This window comes from Nothoprocta perdicaria, unplaced genomic scaffold (genome assembly GCF_003342845.1).
Source record: "Nothoprocta perdicaria isolate Ctin4 unplaced genomic scaffold, notPer1 scaffold_16, whole genome shotgun sequence".
Classification (NCBI taxonomy): Eukaryota; Metazoa; Chordata; class Aves; order Tinamiformes; family Tinamidae; genus Nothoprocta; species Nothoprocta perdicaria.
Genome location: NW_020454760.1, coordinates 4586566 through 4601677, shown reverse-complemented (window position 1 = coordinate 4601677; position 15112 = coordinate 4586566). Strand labels below are relative to the sequence as shown.

The 15112-nt window shown below is 39.9% G+C and overlaps 1 protein-coding gene across 2 annotated transcripts in view; it reads right to left on the bottom strand.

Moving 5' to 3' along the window:
- DLGAP1 (DLG associated protein 1) overlaps positions 1-15112 on the bottom strand; it is a 369407-nt gene that overhangs the window by 73573 nt on the left and 280722 nt on the right. For both annotated transcript variants that reach the window (XM_026035402.1, XM_026035401.1), the window contains 2 exons: positions 13254-13431; positions 10898-11138 (listed from right to left, as the gene is read on the bottom strand). In XM_026035402.1, coding sequence (XP_025891187.1) covers positions 10898-11138; positions 13254-13431 — 419 coding nt within the window. The remainder of the gene's footprint in view (positions 1-10897; positions 11139-13253; positions 13432-15112) is intronic.

Genomic DNA, 15112 nt, shown 5'->3' with positions numbered 1-15112 from the left:
GAGCCAGATGTTTCTGTGACACAAGACGTATGGAATTTATGAGCTGACTCTGCAACACTAGCCACTGACACTTGGCAATTTGTACAATTAAGATCCTCAATTAGCAAAGTTTGCAACAAATCCTTAAAAAATCTGCCTTACTTTTGCAGCTTAACAGTCTGCTTTGATCTGCAATATTGCACTTAAAATATTTTTAAAAGTATCTACCGGGGAAAGAGAAAATGAATGAACAAGTTACTTTTCACTAAACTTGTTGAAATTTCAACACTTTGCTGCTTCAGTCTCACGCATTTCAAAAGTTATTTGAGCTTTCTATCCTCTGCCTACCTTTACCTGTCATGTTCATTGTTTTTTCATTCTCTAGTTATGCCAGCCTTTTGAAAGCCATGAAGAGATTCTGGAAGGCATTATGTTGGTGACCAGCTCACACTGCTGTCATATCCGCTGCCTGCAGTGGAACAGGAGACTCATCACAACTAGTAAAGATATTCTAAAAGTAGTGTTAAAATCCGGCTCTACTAGTGGTATAGCATACCATCTCCATCTAGACCATACCAGACCATTTGTGTTGAAGGAATAAAGAAAAGACAAAGCATCTTAGAAAAAAAAACCCATCTATTCCCACATAGAAAGGTGTTATTGATTCTACATTTTAGAGGAATGAGTAATTTTGGAAGTGAGAGCACATTTCTGTTTTACAGAACTAGTCCAAACCCACTTTGCTACTCAGAATTAGTTTCTTCTTTGTCCTTCTTTAAACACTGTTTTTCTTAACTATCAAACTCGTTACCCTTTAATAAAAAAAAAAAAAAAATAGTCTGCTGATGTAGGAAAAAGGAAAGATTAACAGTAAAAACTACTTTGTCTCCTACTGATTTCCTAACATATGACTTCTCCTTTGGTGCAGTTCCCCCGAGATCTGCAGGGAGGGCTATTATTTTTTATTAAACCATAAAAGAAACCCCATCCCTCACATCAATCCCTTTCAGGATGACTACCCTGTTATCCGACAGTCATTACTCAACCAGAGCTCACAGGACATAAAACCAGTCTTCGTACCCAGTATGAGCCTTCTCAATTACCTAAATTGTACAAATTCTAAGGACTGTATACTTACATTCTCAGCAAGCACTGACAGAAGTCAAAAAAGGCTTTTAGGATGTAGCATTGATCTGAAATCAAGAACGGGATAGACTAGGAAGATAAATCAGATTGTGGGAGAGGTGTTCTGGTTTGTTATGCCAAAGCTAATCCATGAAAGTACACTCTATTAAAGGAGATGTCAACTTACACTGAGCTGGGTCAGTGTAGATGATAACTAGGTTAGGCCCACAGGTAGCTAATGGGAGCCAATGTCAATTTAAATTGAGTATCAGTACACTTTGTCCTAACCTGATGCATTTCATCTATCTCTGTTTTAATACCTTCTCCCCTACATAAGATTTTCTTTCTATTTTCCTGCTGAACCAGGGGTCAGCCAATTTGGTCACTTTGGTGAAGATCACGCTTCACACAAAGTGCAAAGCTGCAGATTTTCTCAAGTTCTTTCAGGCAGTCAGATTAATGCTAATAATTTCTGGGTAGGCTTGATTTTATATACAGCTTGTTTTTTGATCTACTGAGACCATTGCTTCGCCCACATCCTCTGCAGATGTACACCGTTTTATCTGACTGTTACCGAAGTTATGGGTAACACATTATGCTAACAGAGTTTAAAGAAACTGAGAGAGCAAGGAATTTCAAAACAGAAATATTCAGACTTGTTTAAACAAGAAGTCTGCTGGCTTTATTTTGTTATACTATTACAGCATTCAGGCTTTCATCTAAACCTTCCCGGGGGATAGAGATCTACACATTACTTTAGCTAAACATAGATTTTATTTGGAAAAAGAAAAGCATTACAGCAGAAGGAATGATTCTCAAAGCACCATTTTCTTGATTATATTGATGCAAAAGGAGGTGTCTTTTGCAACAGAACAAACAAGAGATCTGTCGGAGCAGAAGGCTCCATGACATTATTTATTTTTTCTCCTCTGAAAGCCTAGCTCACATCCTTGATCAGCGACGTTAGAACTGTTTTGCCTTGATGACTTACTGCATTATAAGCGGGATGCAACTCAGTGCTCTCCCATTCGACCAAAGCCAACTTCAGTTAGGGAAAACAATTTCCAAACACCAAAACATTCCTTTCTCCCCTCCAGAGGCCAGACAAAGGTTGCAGCATTAGAACTGACTACCATCATCTGCCTACAGTGTGCTTATGATAAAAAGTAGTATTAGACTCTAACAGCAGCTAGAGTTTTCCTCTTGGCAGAATTATATTAGATATTTTCCAGATGCCTGCATTAGAGTTGTACTGTGCTTTGTTATTGAGCTTTAAAATAATCATTGCAATAAGATCTGTGTAATCACAAAAAATAAAAAAAAAGTAAATTATATTTCTTTGTATACTTTGGACCGTCTCCATTTGTTTTTAACGAACAGATTTCTTTTCTGCCACTTTTCCTTTTAGTTTATCTATATTACTATTAAAGAGAAGAGGCAGTATGTGTTTCAAAATTTGCGAATAATACATGCGCCATAACTTTTACTGTTAGTGTTGCATAAAAACGTATTTAGCAAGCATAAAATGTGTAATTATTTACTGAATCCATACCTAATACATTATATCTGAGCTCTGAAAAGGGAACTACTGACATGAAGAAGCATAATGGCTCCAAACGAGTTGCTGCAGTGCAAAAGAGGCCCTGCAGAGCTGTACTCATTAAGTATACTTATTAAAAATTCTTACTTAGTTTCTTAAAAAATCAAAACCACTCAGTCACTTAAAAAGCCCACCATGGGCAAACAGCTCATCTGGAAGTTCTAAGAACATGCTATGGCTTGAGAGAGATGTGCAATTATTATCTAAGGACAGCAAAAAAAAAATCAGGTTTGGAATTATGTGAAGGGATTATGTGAAATTCACTGCAGGTAAGTGGCAACATGATGCTGAAGGCTGGACAGGAGCACATACTAGAAAGAAAGACCTGAATTATTTTTGTGCACTCATGGATTTCAAATTAAGCCTCTTTCCACTTACGAAAAGTAGTTTCCCAAAAGGCAACTGCAGTTAAAGCAACCATAATATTAGGCTATTTTAGGAAAATAGTGGGAATTATTACTGAAAATGTGATTGTGTCTTCAGCTTATGGATTCAGTTCATTTCTGTCACCACCAGCACAGAAACACTGCATTGGAAATAAGACAGAACAAAGAAAGGATTCAGGTGGATTTCTCTGCAAAGTGAAAAATGAATAATTTGTCCTTCCCTTGTCATTGGTATCTCAGCTAAGGGAGAATGTATTCCTAATGCTCAGAGTGCTGCTGTTTCAGAGCAATCGCCAATCCCTGAGAAGAACATTTTGGGTAAAAGCCCTCCTGTCCTTCCACAACTCACATGGTAGGTGGAAGTGGATCAGGGGGTTATTTCACATTCTGCTCCACATTTTACACATTAGTGTGCGATTATAAGCCAGCATTGCTGTGGGAAATCCCTGTGATGTAATCTCATTCCTATTTCAAAGGTGCTGTCTACTTCTGCTTTCAAGTCAGAAAATACTGTCCCCAGAAATGCAGATCCACGAGCCGGGAAAGTCAAAGCTAGTGCTGGAACCATAAGCCATGAAGCCACTTCAGCAGGGTCCTACACCTAGGTTAATTTGTTAAGAGCACGAACTAAACTGCTCTCAGACGTGAACCTGAACATGATGCTACTTGAGATAAACCTATGAGCCAAGCTGAGCTTCGCAGTGCAGAGGAGACATTCCTTATAGCAATGAGCAGGAAGGACAGATAATTTAAACACAGCTTCTTGCTTTGTGGAAAAAAAAATGCTGAGGTTTCATGTTTGTTTAAAAACCAGTAATTCTCTGCCAACGAAACTTCAGGTATGCAAGAGTACTCAGCCAACATTGCAAACTCAGCCAACACAGCAAACTTCAAATTACTGTTTTGCTTGTTATACCCTTTGGTATGTTTGTTATGGTAAATGAAGTGACGTTTTTTCTCAGTCAGGCTTCAAACATCCAGGTGCTTCACTATATTCAGGTGAGTGTGGCTGCAACAAGGGCCGCGATGCAAACCAGGCTGCACTGGTAGCAAGCAGCAGCATGCAAGACCCGGGTCCACAGTCGCTCCCCGTGTTCGCACAGCTCACAGCGCAGGAGGTTCCCATCTACTGCCCTCTGCATACACCAAAAACCATCTCCAGATACTGGTGTACCTGAGAATACACGTGCCTACTCTGAAGTAAAAGCATACCTTACACCCAAGCCTAGGGCTCCTGCTGAAGTATTAGCAGAGCCAGCAGTTTGAGGTCTTCTCCTACTCAGTGCTGGCGAGACCTCATCTGGAGCGTGTGTCCAGTCCGGGGCTTCCAAGCACAAAACAGACATGGACATTGACAGAGTTAGAGCATATGCACATATGGATAGACTGACATTTGTCAGGCTTGAAGAAGAGAGGGCTGAGGGGGATGTTATCTCTGATTTTGCTCCCTGATGGATGATTACAGAGGTGACTGAGAGGTGACTTGATTGACATGCATAGTGAAAGGACAAGAGATAACAGGCACAAGATGCCTATGGGAAACCTCACTTAAGTATAAGAAAATGTTTCATCAAACCGAGAAGTAAAGCTCTGGAAGAAGATGCCTGGAGACACTTGAGTTTTCAGATTGAGAAATATTCAAAGCCTTACCTAGAGAAGTCATTGGACAATTGGAGAGGTCATCTGCACAAGTAAGTGTTAACTAGGCAAAATGGTTAACTATTCTGGGCCTCTGGAACTATTCTGGGCCTCTGGAAATGTCTGGAAAATAAGACTAACGCATTCTTCTAGACATTTTAAGATTATGCTTTTGAAGGATTAAAATCACTCTTGTATTACTATCTGTAACTCCATAAAGCTTTACTGTTCTTCAGAGGTGGAAATAATGCCAAATAGGACATACTCTACAAATTCCTTCTCTCACTCTTTCTCATTAGGAAGTTGTGAGCTTTCCACATGCCCTAAAGTCCATCATGTCACCTCAGGCTTTATCTGAAATTTCAAATACTGAGCACTTTCCCTAAGTGCTGACAGGGAAGTGGACTTACAAAGAAACCAAAATCATTCAGTTCTAGCTGAATGCCTCAGGCATTCTCTCTCTTAGGAAGTCTAGCACCCAACTATTTAAACTGACACATAAATTGACCCAGTACAACCTGTCAAATGTTTGGGTGTAACTGGCCCACTCTTCTCATATCTCACTTATGTTCCATCTCAGGCAACTCTGTCACAGCCATGTCCATGAGTACCTGCATTATGACTGACTGCTGTAAGACAACTGGAAATGTTCCAGCAAGGGCTCTGTTCTGTTTCTCTCATTAAAAACCTCAACAAGTGGCCTAGACATACATGTTTGCTGTATAGAGCTTAACATTCATAAAACTGACTTTTGGGGCACAGAAGATGAAACTTCCTCTAGCTACAGTCGGATGCCTCTGAAATGAGAAACCGTTTTCTCCTGCAAGGTCAGCTTCTCATTAGTAAGGAAAAACATTTTAGAAGTGCTGGTTTAAGCTGTTTGGTAGTAAGTCCAAAAGCAGAATGTATTTTCATGTTTCCTCAAGGAAACAGGGGAAATGAGCCATGTAAATTCCTTGTCAAACAGTTTTTAACACACTTCATATCTATTTTAAGATTCAACATCTGCATCAGTGTTGAACATTTGCATGACAGCCTTAACGTATTAACTTTCTTCAGAACTCATAAGTTCAGTATAGATGAACTAACCACTAACCATCTAACCATGACTCCTGTCTTCCACTGGAAATCCAACCTCAAATCCTAAATCCTTCTTTCTTTATGGACACAATACTCTTCGAAATGACAGCCCTGAGGAATCCAAGAGAACTTGGAAACAGCTGGCACACAGTCAGTTCCAGCTTCCTTTGCATGCTTTGATTTTATTTTAGAATATTCTGCCAGGCACAAGTCTATTTTTAATGTAGTTTGCCTTTTTTTTCCCCTTTTTTTCTTACTGGCTAGGCAGCTTCTTAGAGATTTCCCATAAAACACCTGACTCCTCTTTGTCAGATAATCCGAAGAATGGAAGAAAAGCAGCTTTTCTTTTCCAGAAGTACCATAATTAACATAACTATGATAACTCCCAGTCCCTTCCTAACCTGCTGGCTATACAGTATGACTTGCTTGGGATTTTTTTATATTTGCTTTTGATCAGAAGTGTAATATTACTGAGAATCACCAGATGGCATCGCTGCAGATACTTTCAATATTTTTGTTTACGTGACTGTACAGGAGTTAGGCTCGAGAAATACTTCAAACTAGTGCAGCACTAGTTTGTGCTGATTTTGACAGTAAGCAAAGTGCTGAATTTGCTTTTTGAGCTCAGTTACACAGACAAGATTTTCAAATTAAACATATGCAATCTCAACTATATCTTTGCATCCATGCTTGCACCCTAAATGTTATGTAACTGTAAATAACATTTATTTGTGTTTTTGCAAAGGAAGGTGTAAGGCTGCATGAGCCAGGTTTTGCAGCACAACCTGCATTGTAGAAGTCAGACACAGGCCGTTTGGGATGAAGATGGTCTTTACACTGCTTTAGAATTCCACTGTCTCCTTATTATTGTATTCATTTAGTACAAGGAAGTGATTTGAACATTTTACCTTCTTAAAAAGGTAACTTATTTAGTGCCTGTTTGAACCTATTGGCTGAAGAGTTTTGGTTACAATCGCTGCGTTTGCAAATAACCTGGGATCAGACTATGTGAGCGCTCACACTTCATTAAATTCCTCTGAAGGAAGACGCTGAATGACACGGATGGTGAATTTAGTGCAGACAGTGGTGCACAGCGTGTGGCAGCATTTCAGTGCTTGGCTGTGGGTGGAAACAGCCCTGTGGGGCTGGGGGCGGCTGCCTCTGTGGCTCTGATCCATGTGGAAACCCAGGCTGCTGCTTCCTTTCATGAGCAAATACTAAGGTAAATGCAGAAATCTTTTTTTTTTTTTTTCTTTAAAAAAAACCCTTCAAGCAGTATTTATTTAGAAAAAATAAGAAACTTTAGTGAAGAAAACATATCCTTAAAATATAAAAATATTCCGTGCTTGGCTAGCTTCCTCCAGAAGCTTAGGCCTTTCATGGATTCTCATTGTTCACTAAAAAAATAGAAACATTGTAACATAAACTAACTAAGGCCCCTGCAACACTTAGACCACCATTATATAAATCACAATTCAGTTTAACACTCAAACGATGTTCCTTGTCAGATCTGTTTATATGATGTTCAATACAGTGTTATTCATGAAAAGCACAATCTCCACCACTAGTGATAATATTTACCTCTACCAACTCAGTTTTTATTCTTACCTATGCATTATTTTTTAACTGGGAAATAAAAAGCAGAGTCTAAGTGGCATGGTGGTTTGCTTGTTAGGCTTTTGGCTTTGCAATATTTCTTAGTTTTCCAGGCATGATGAGGTCATGACATGGCATTTATTTCCCAAATGCCTCTATTTCCATATGAGGTGACAAAATCATGCTACCTCTTCTTCCTTTTACATTTATTTTAAAAATGGATGAAACATTATTTGACGTACAAAATTATCTCCAGAACACTGAACTCTACTCCCAGAAAGTCTGCAGAAACTCTTTCACTTTGGTGACATTATCATTATTTTCCACTCACAGCATTCAATCTTTTTGACAAGACCTTTGTCTCTACATTGCTATAGGTGCTATTTACACCCTTACACTGTATAGGTGTGTCTACACCTCACAACATCACCACAGTAACTCTAAAACCAATGGCAGATACAAAGGCATGAGCCAGGCTATTAACCTACTGAGTTCAATGCTACAACTACTATACTTTTCCTCTACTTACAATTTGACTTAGCTTGTCCTTGGGAACTAACATCTTCTTTGGTAGAGATGCATTCCTAATTTCAAAACTAAACATCTGATGCTATGTGGCAAAAAGAAATTAAAACTGGAGGCTTCAACCACAGGCTAATAGGTAGAGGTGTGCAGCGCTGTCCACAGTACTTGCTCATAATTTTATCTAGATTGCCTTGATAACTGTGGGTCATTGCTCTAGAAAAATAATTAGGAGTCCAGAGGATAGGAATACCTCTTCTTTTCCATCACAATCAAGTTTTCGTGTCTTCGGGGGCTTCTAAGAATCAAAGCGTTTCCCACCATTAATATATGGTCACAGCTTTGTGTGTTAGCGAATAAGAAGTCAGGTCACTGAGGAAATGACTAATGTTCCTGCTGAAAGGAATTTTCCTTGGCTGAACAGGCAGAGGTGTTTTGGGAACACGATGAGAGCACTCCAGTTGAGGGATGTTAAAATACGGAGCTTAGATCGTAACTGCACATTATATCTGCCACAAAGACATTCATACACATCATGTAAGTGTAGATAGGTCTGAAGTATCTTTTTCATTTCTTCACACCTGTCTTGTTATTGTCCCATTCCCCACTTTATGGAGGCCTATATTAACAGACACCATCAAAAATGCCTTTTGTGTGACTGCTTCTCTTCTACGAGCCAGCCACAGAGAGTAAAAAGGTACTTGATACAGATGCTTTTGGATGGAAGCAGTTCAGCACTAAGCCCCACTCAGCAGATAGCAGTATGTAAATCAGAGAGCAAGAGAGATAAGTTGTCTCAAATGCTACCAATACAAGAGAGGGATCCTTAGAATTAAAAAAAAAATAGTGAGAAAAAGTGAGAAATGCAATTGATTAAAATATCTTTAACAGAGGAGAAAATAGATAACTAGAGCAACCTTTAAATGTTTCTACAGATATCCAGAAAGATGGAACTGCAAATCATTCCTCTCAGGAATTTCAAGGGCTGACTACGGAAGCAATAACCTGACTGCTGAGGTAGACCAACTTGACTGCATTTTCAATAACATGGCTTTGTTCATACAATTTTTTTAATAAAGCCAGCTTCCCAGAGAAGGGAGCAGGACACTGCTTGTGACTGTACTACAATAAAAGGAGAATGAACAAGTGAAAGATTTTTTTTCTTATGGACTTGCAAGTGTTTGGGGTTGATATATACAGCCACTCTTCTCCACTCACACACCATCAACTCCAAACAGACACACAATTCTTCTAAGTGACAGAAACATCCTCTTACATAACCATAATTAAAATATAATTTTTTTCTTTGATTAATCATTACAATTATTTTTTATGAAGAAAAAGTATTAACAAAGCCATTGTTAAAAGAACTCAAAAACACTCAGATGTCCAAGGTGATGTAATGAAGGCAAATGCAGATTGAAAACTCCCTGAAAACCATTCTTCAGAATTTGTCTTTGACACAAGCTAATACCATAGGATAAACTAATAAGCCTATAAATCCAGTCTTTGTGATGCTATACAAACCTTGTATGTACACAACTGCTACATTTACAGCAGAAAGTTTGTCACAAATACTACTTATTAATAGTTAATGATTTAAAGGAGAATTTCACCACAGTATTTGTTAAAGATGCTCTGATGTTTGTGATGTACTGCCAATGTATTTCCAACCATCAATATTCACACTTGTTGCTTTTAGAAAAAAATCATGAATTAAGCAGAACAATTCTGATAAAAAGACTGATAGTGTCTTTTGATAAAATAAGCCAATTGACAAGAGGCTTTATAAGAGCCTGCAGTGGGAGACAGGTATCTTACAATGTACACACAACTGCACCTGAGAGACAACACACAAACATATACAAATATAAACACACAAATTTAGGAGTCAAAAACTCAGAACAGAAACAGCGCAGAGAAATTAGAGAATTTGGTGAAATATTAGAGATGGTGAAATATTTGTAGTAGTGTGAGCAGTAAATGAAGCTTGTGTAAAGCAGTGGAATGGATGTAGAGAAATTAAAAGAAGAGGCCCTCCCTCCTTTCTTCACAGAAGACAGCACATGAATGTGATATGCGTCCATGAATGTGTGAAAAGACAGATTAGCATTTTGGTCTCTAACTTGGTCCCTTTAAGCCTTAATTTTGGTCACAGTACCTATAATTCACTTCCAAAAGATTTTTTTTTTTCTTTTAAAAAAAGCAGCCTCAAACATTAAAAGATGAGATTCAAAGGATGGTTTGTAAGTCATATATATTTAGACTCAAACCTCTCTCTCTTGCAAGACTTGAATAGTTTGAAGCACAGCAGGAGTAACAGTGGGATGTGAACATGTTGTGACCTGCAGACCTCCTCCCTCCTTCCTTCCCCTCTCCAAGATACACCCCAGAGTGCTGCAGGCATCTCTGGGCCATCCATCAGCACATCCAGTAACTCTCAACTTTTTGAAAGGCCAGAGTTCCCAAAGAAAAACTCTGCAGAGCACCTTCCTCTCCCGCAGAGAGTTCCCATATGCTTCCAGTCCTGCTAAACCCTGACTGCTCTTTTGGGGAGGGCAGCGGGAGCAGATACAACCTCTGGCTTCCCTTCCATGTGTCCCTGGCCTCAAGTGAGCTGGTTGAGCACAGGTGGCATCACAGCTGCCTCAGCTTGGGCTTGTGCCTTGGTTGACACCAGCCAGTCCATCCAGCCCCCTTCTCCTGCTGTGTAGGGTGTCACTGCTGCTAAGCAGACAGTGGTTTGGAGGCAACCTGGGGTCTACTGCAGCGATACAGATACATGCCTGGTTTGAACATGCCTTTTTTTGCTGTTGGTTTCACTTTCATCAGCACTTCACTGACTTGACCTTGCTACGCTTAAGAAGCACAGACTCTCCTATGGGCCTGGTGCGTGATGCTGAAGAGCTGAGTGACGGAGCTGCACCAAAGGGTAACCTCCTCCCACCACGTTCCCCCTCTTGTTACTCACCGGTGCTGCTCTGGATGGTCCTCACGGTCGTGGTCGTTCGTGGGGGAGATGAGGAGCGCAGTGATATGCACTCGTCATCCTGGGAACAGCCCTTCTCGATGGCTCTCACGTAGCTGTGGCTCCGCATGCGGAAGCAGCCGGGCATTGGGAGATCCAGGGCCTCCACGGCCTGAGACTCGAGTTCGCTGAACACCGACTCGCAGACGGACTCAAACTGACCATTCACCTCCATCTCGCTCACCTGCAGGCAAAGATAAGGTGGGTTCAGCACACCCCATAGAGCGGCCTGCCCTGTATCAGCACCTGGAAGCAATAGCAGGGGGACCATCCTCAGGCTGTTATGTATATAATGATGAAAAATAAAACCACATACTCTTTGAGGAAAGAAAAAAAAGTGTTTGCCTTGACCTTTGGGTGCACAGTGCAACTTATGGGCAATGGTAGGGGTAAAACTGAGGCTGGAAAACTCATGTATGGAAGTGCTAATGCAGCTGAAAGGGCTCTCCTGGTGACTGAACCCACTCTGCTACAGGGGGGAAATGTTCCAGCAACCACATCTCCTGGCTAGCTCTTCCACTGAGATACATGGAATCCTTAGATGCTTTGATGAGCAGACACTAGGTGGTGACAAAGGCTCACAGCCACCAAAGTTAAAGACCATTCAAGAGCGTCTGACTTTGCTTGCAAACTTGGAAGCCACCTGTCTCTGCTTACCTGGCAATGCATGCCCATGGTCCTGAACTCAGACTTGAGCCCTGAGCTTGGCATTAAAGCACAATAGTTAGCAGAGTGGGAGATGTGCACGCAGAAGTAGGAGAGCTTTGTTATCTTTTCTGTTATGCAAAAGACTGAAGTACTAGGAGGAGATAAAATCTGCTATCTTGGGAGAAGAAGACATTAAAATATCTATTCCAGGTTGGATTTCAGTAAGAAAAACACTATGCTGGATGCCTATCTGAAAAGGAAAGTGTAGAAAGGCAGACAGTGCTCAAGCAGCATGGAGAAGCAGTGGATGGTGTATCAATAAGAAGCAATCCTGCAGTGGCAGAGGACAGCCCTATCTCCAAATAAATATCTCATTCAGTTCTCATTTGTGTAAAAAAACACACAAATAAACAAAAAATGATAAAAACAACATTTATCACAATGGCAAATAGTGGTCAGTCTTTGTCAGATAGCTTGGCCTAGGTGATAGATGCCTAGTAAACAAAGTAACATGACCTAAAGTTCATACAGTTGCACCTGAGACTTGCATTTTAGTGCTGTTTCCATTCAGATAGACCATAAACTACTTTCTATAGCAACAGACCATATCCTATGCAAAACGCTCCAGTCTGTAATATATTTGGATATACTTTGGGCTATAGCTGAAATCCTGGCACCAGTAATGCCTCATTCTCCTTTGGCAACCCAAGGACTTAAAAGGGCTAATATTCTGCACCACAAATCTTTCCTGCTATGCATCTGGGCCAATGGAATGACTTTTGTTTCTCCAAATGATTTATCTGAATGATCCACTTACACAAACAAGCCAAAAAATCATCCCAGGAAGCTAGACAGACCTAAGAACTGCAGCTGCAGGACTTAGCAGATGAGCTATTGGCAAAGCTTCACCTCTGCCATTATTTGTCCACCTAGAGTGGTGACACTTTGCATATGTGGTTGTATATCTGCCTCCCCATTCAGATGTGTCCCTGATCAGCTTGATCCTAAAAAAACTGTTTTGTGCAAGGATAAAGATAGGTTATTTTGTGATGCTAAAATTCTTAACCTGAATGCATCAAAGCTGGCTTCTATTGAAGTTTTAAAGTGTTCAGTAAACAATACAGACTTTTGCACTTAATGCATATATTGTAATATTTATACTACATAAGTGAAAAGTTCAGAGGAGCACAGAGTTAAGAATATACAATAGGAAAAAGAGATCTTTAAAATTTTTCATAAAATACTAATAAAAACATGAAATACAAAATACCACAGACTTTATTCATTTTCCTTCTTCATTTTCACGCTCTGCTTATGAAATTAAAACAAATCTTCATTGCTTCATAGGCACCTACCGACTTCAGACACTAATCACAAAACCTTAAAGAACCCTACTTACAGATATTGCTGAAGCATCTGTCCTTGAAAAAAATCAGACTGCTGCTTTAGATGTTGCATGTTGTGCCACTCCTCCATTTGAAAAGGGCAGCTCATGGCATTATCAAATCTCACACATTCGTGAAGTTGTGTGAAAACAATTCTGTTGGAAATATGATGTATGTAATGGCTTGATTCCATTCTAAGCAGAAAACAAGCTGCTGCTTCTGCATGTCATACATACCTCTGGCCTGGCTGTGCTCATGTCACCCACCTGACTAATGGTGCTCATGGCCCTCATGTAGCTCTCATTCCGGGAGCGAAATTTGGGGGACGTCAGCAGTCCGGCGGGGTCCAGGCTGTCCAGACTCCTGTTGATGGAGACTTCACTCACCGCCCGCAAGTAGCTGTGGCTCCGAATCTGAAGCTTTGGTGAGTGTTCGCTGGATATCCTGTGGGTACAAAAAAAATTTGAATTAAATTAAAAAAAATCTTCAAATCCAAAGGGCGTAGCTATGAGTGAGAATAACCAGATGTGTTTCCGTGGGAGACTTGTGATGAAACAATCCTCATATATGTATAAATTAAGGATACAGCCTGTCTAGTTTTTCTACTTGGATTACATCACCTTTTTACTTGAAGGGTTGAAAGGCTGAGGGAAGATATATAAATTTTTTTATTCTTAACTGTGCCTATGTAGAACAGCAAACTACCTCCATTGTATTTATTTACAGGGTAAGCACAGCAGATTTTTACACTCCACTTCCAGTGACAGATTCCAGCCTCAGCAAACAGGGTGCTATTGGCAACTTTGGAAGGAGCTACACCGAAATGATTCCACACGATCCACTGAGATGAGCAGAGTTGAAGAAAGCACTTTGTCCTCATGGAGTTGCACACAGCAGTCAGGAAAACAAGCTGGGGAATGGGATAGAAAAGAAGTCTGACAGTAAGATTGACTGTGTGATCCTAAACACATCCACTGAACATCCACTTCTTGAAATACAGTTCATAAGGGTTGCAGGGGCTCTCTTCCTAAAGGTGCTTCTCTCTGAGCAAATCTGATGCTCAGAGAGATTACTACACCTTGATACAACTCTCCACATTACTGTGAGATGTTTTCTCTGCTGAAAGTGCCAGAAAAGTAATATCTCCGCAAACTAATCATCCTAGAAAGTTAGAATCACTCTGACTGACAAGAATCAAAAAAAGTGATTCACACTATGTTTTTTCACAGTAATATTATTTTTTTTTCAGAATGATTGATTAGTCAGTAATAATTATTGCAAAGGTGGTTCTTCAACATGAGTATTGAAATACCTTCAATATTCTGCAAGTATTACAAGTATTATCTCCATTCTGAAAAGTATATCTCACATGGATGTTCATATGCATATGAAACAAAACCTGTATCCTAATTACATAGCTAATCTCGGTCCCTTAGTGTTTACAAATATATACATGGCTGACCTGAAACAACAGAGTACATTTTATACCTAATTCCTCAAGTATTTGCAGATATTTTGTGGTCAGGTAGTCATGATGATAACGAGTACGAGCTATATCCCAGTGGCATGCACAGTTCTGGCAATCCTCAATGTATTTTAGGAGGACAATTCCACTGTGTAATCCGATATCTAAGTAGTTCAACAACTGGGTCCACTGCTGAAAGTTATAATGCAGTAGTAAAATGTAGGCCATATCCACAATACTGCATGCTCTGGTTGCTAATTAAAACTACCAGCCTAATAAAAATAGCCAAGCTTATACTAATTACTAGATCATCCTGACACAAGATGCAGATGAAACTCTTTCTTGCCGTTTTCATTGAGTATACAGTGCATTATCTACAGCCGCCAAATCCATATTCATGGAAGTTACTTCACCCCTCTTTGCAGGTCTGTAAATATATCAGCATTGACTGAAGTGCATTTTAAAACTAATTCAAAATGCGTTTTATGAATTTGTCATGAACAGTTTGCTGCCAATATTTGACACATGCAATTCAAATACACTTGATTAAGTGCCAATTAGTCAAGTATGTTACCTGGCGTTGTCGCAGTGCACCGATTAGCTGCAAACACAGGCACAGACTCTGGCACATCACAACATACAGTGCACAGTCGCTGTGAG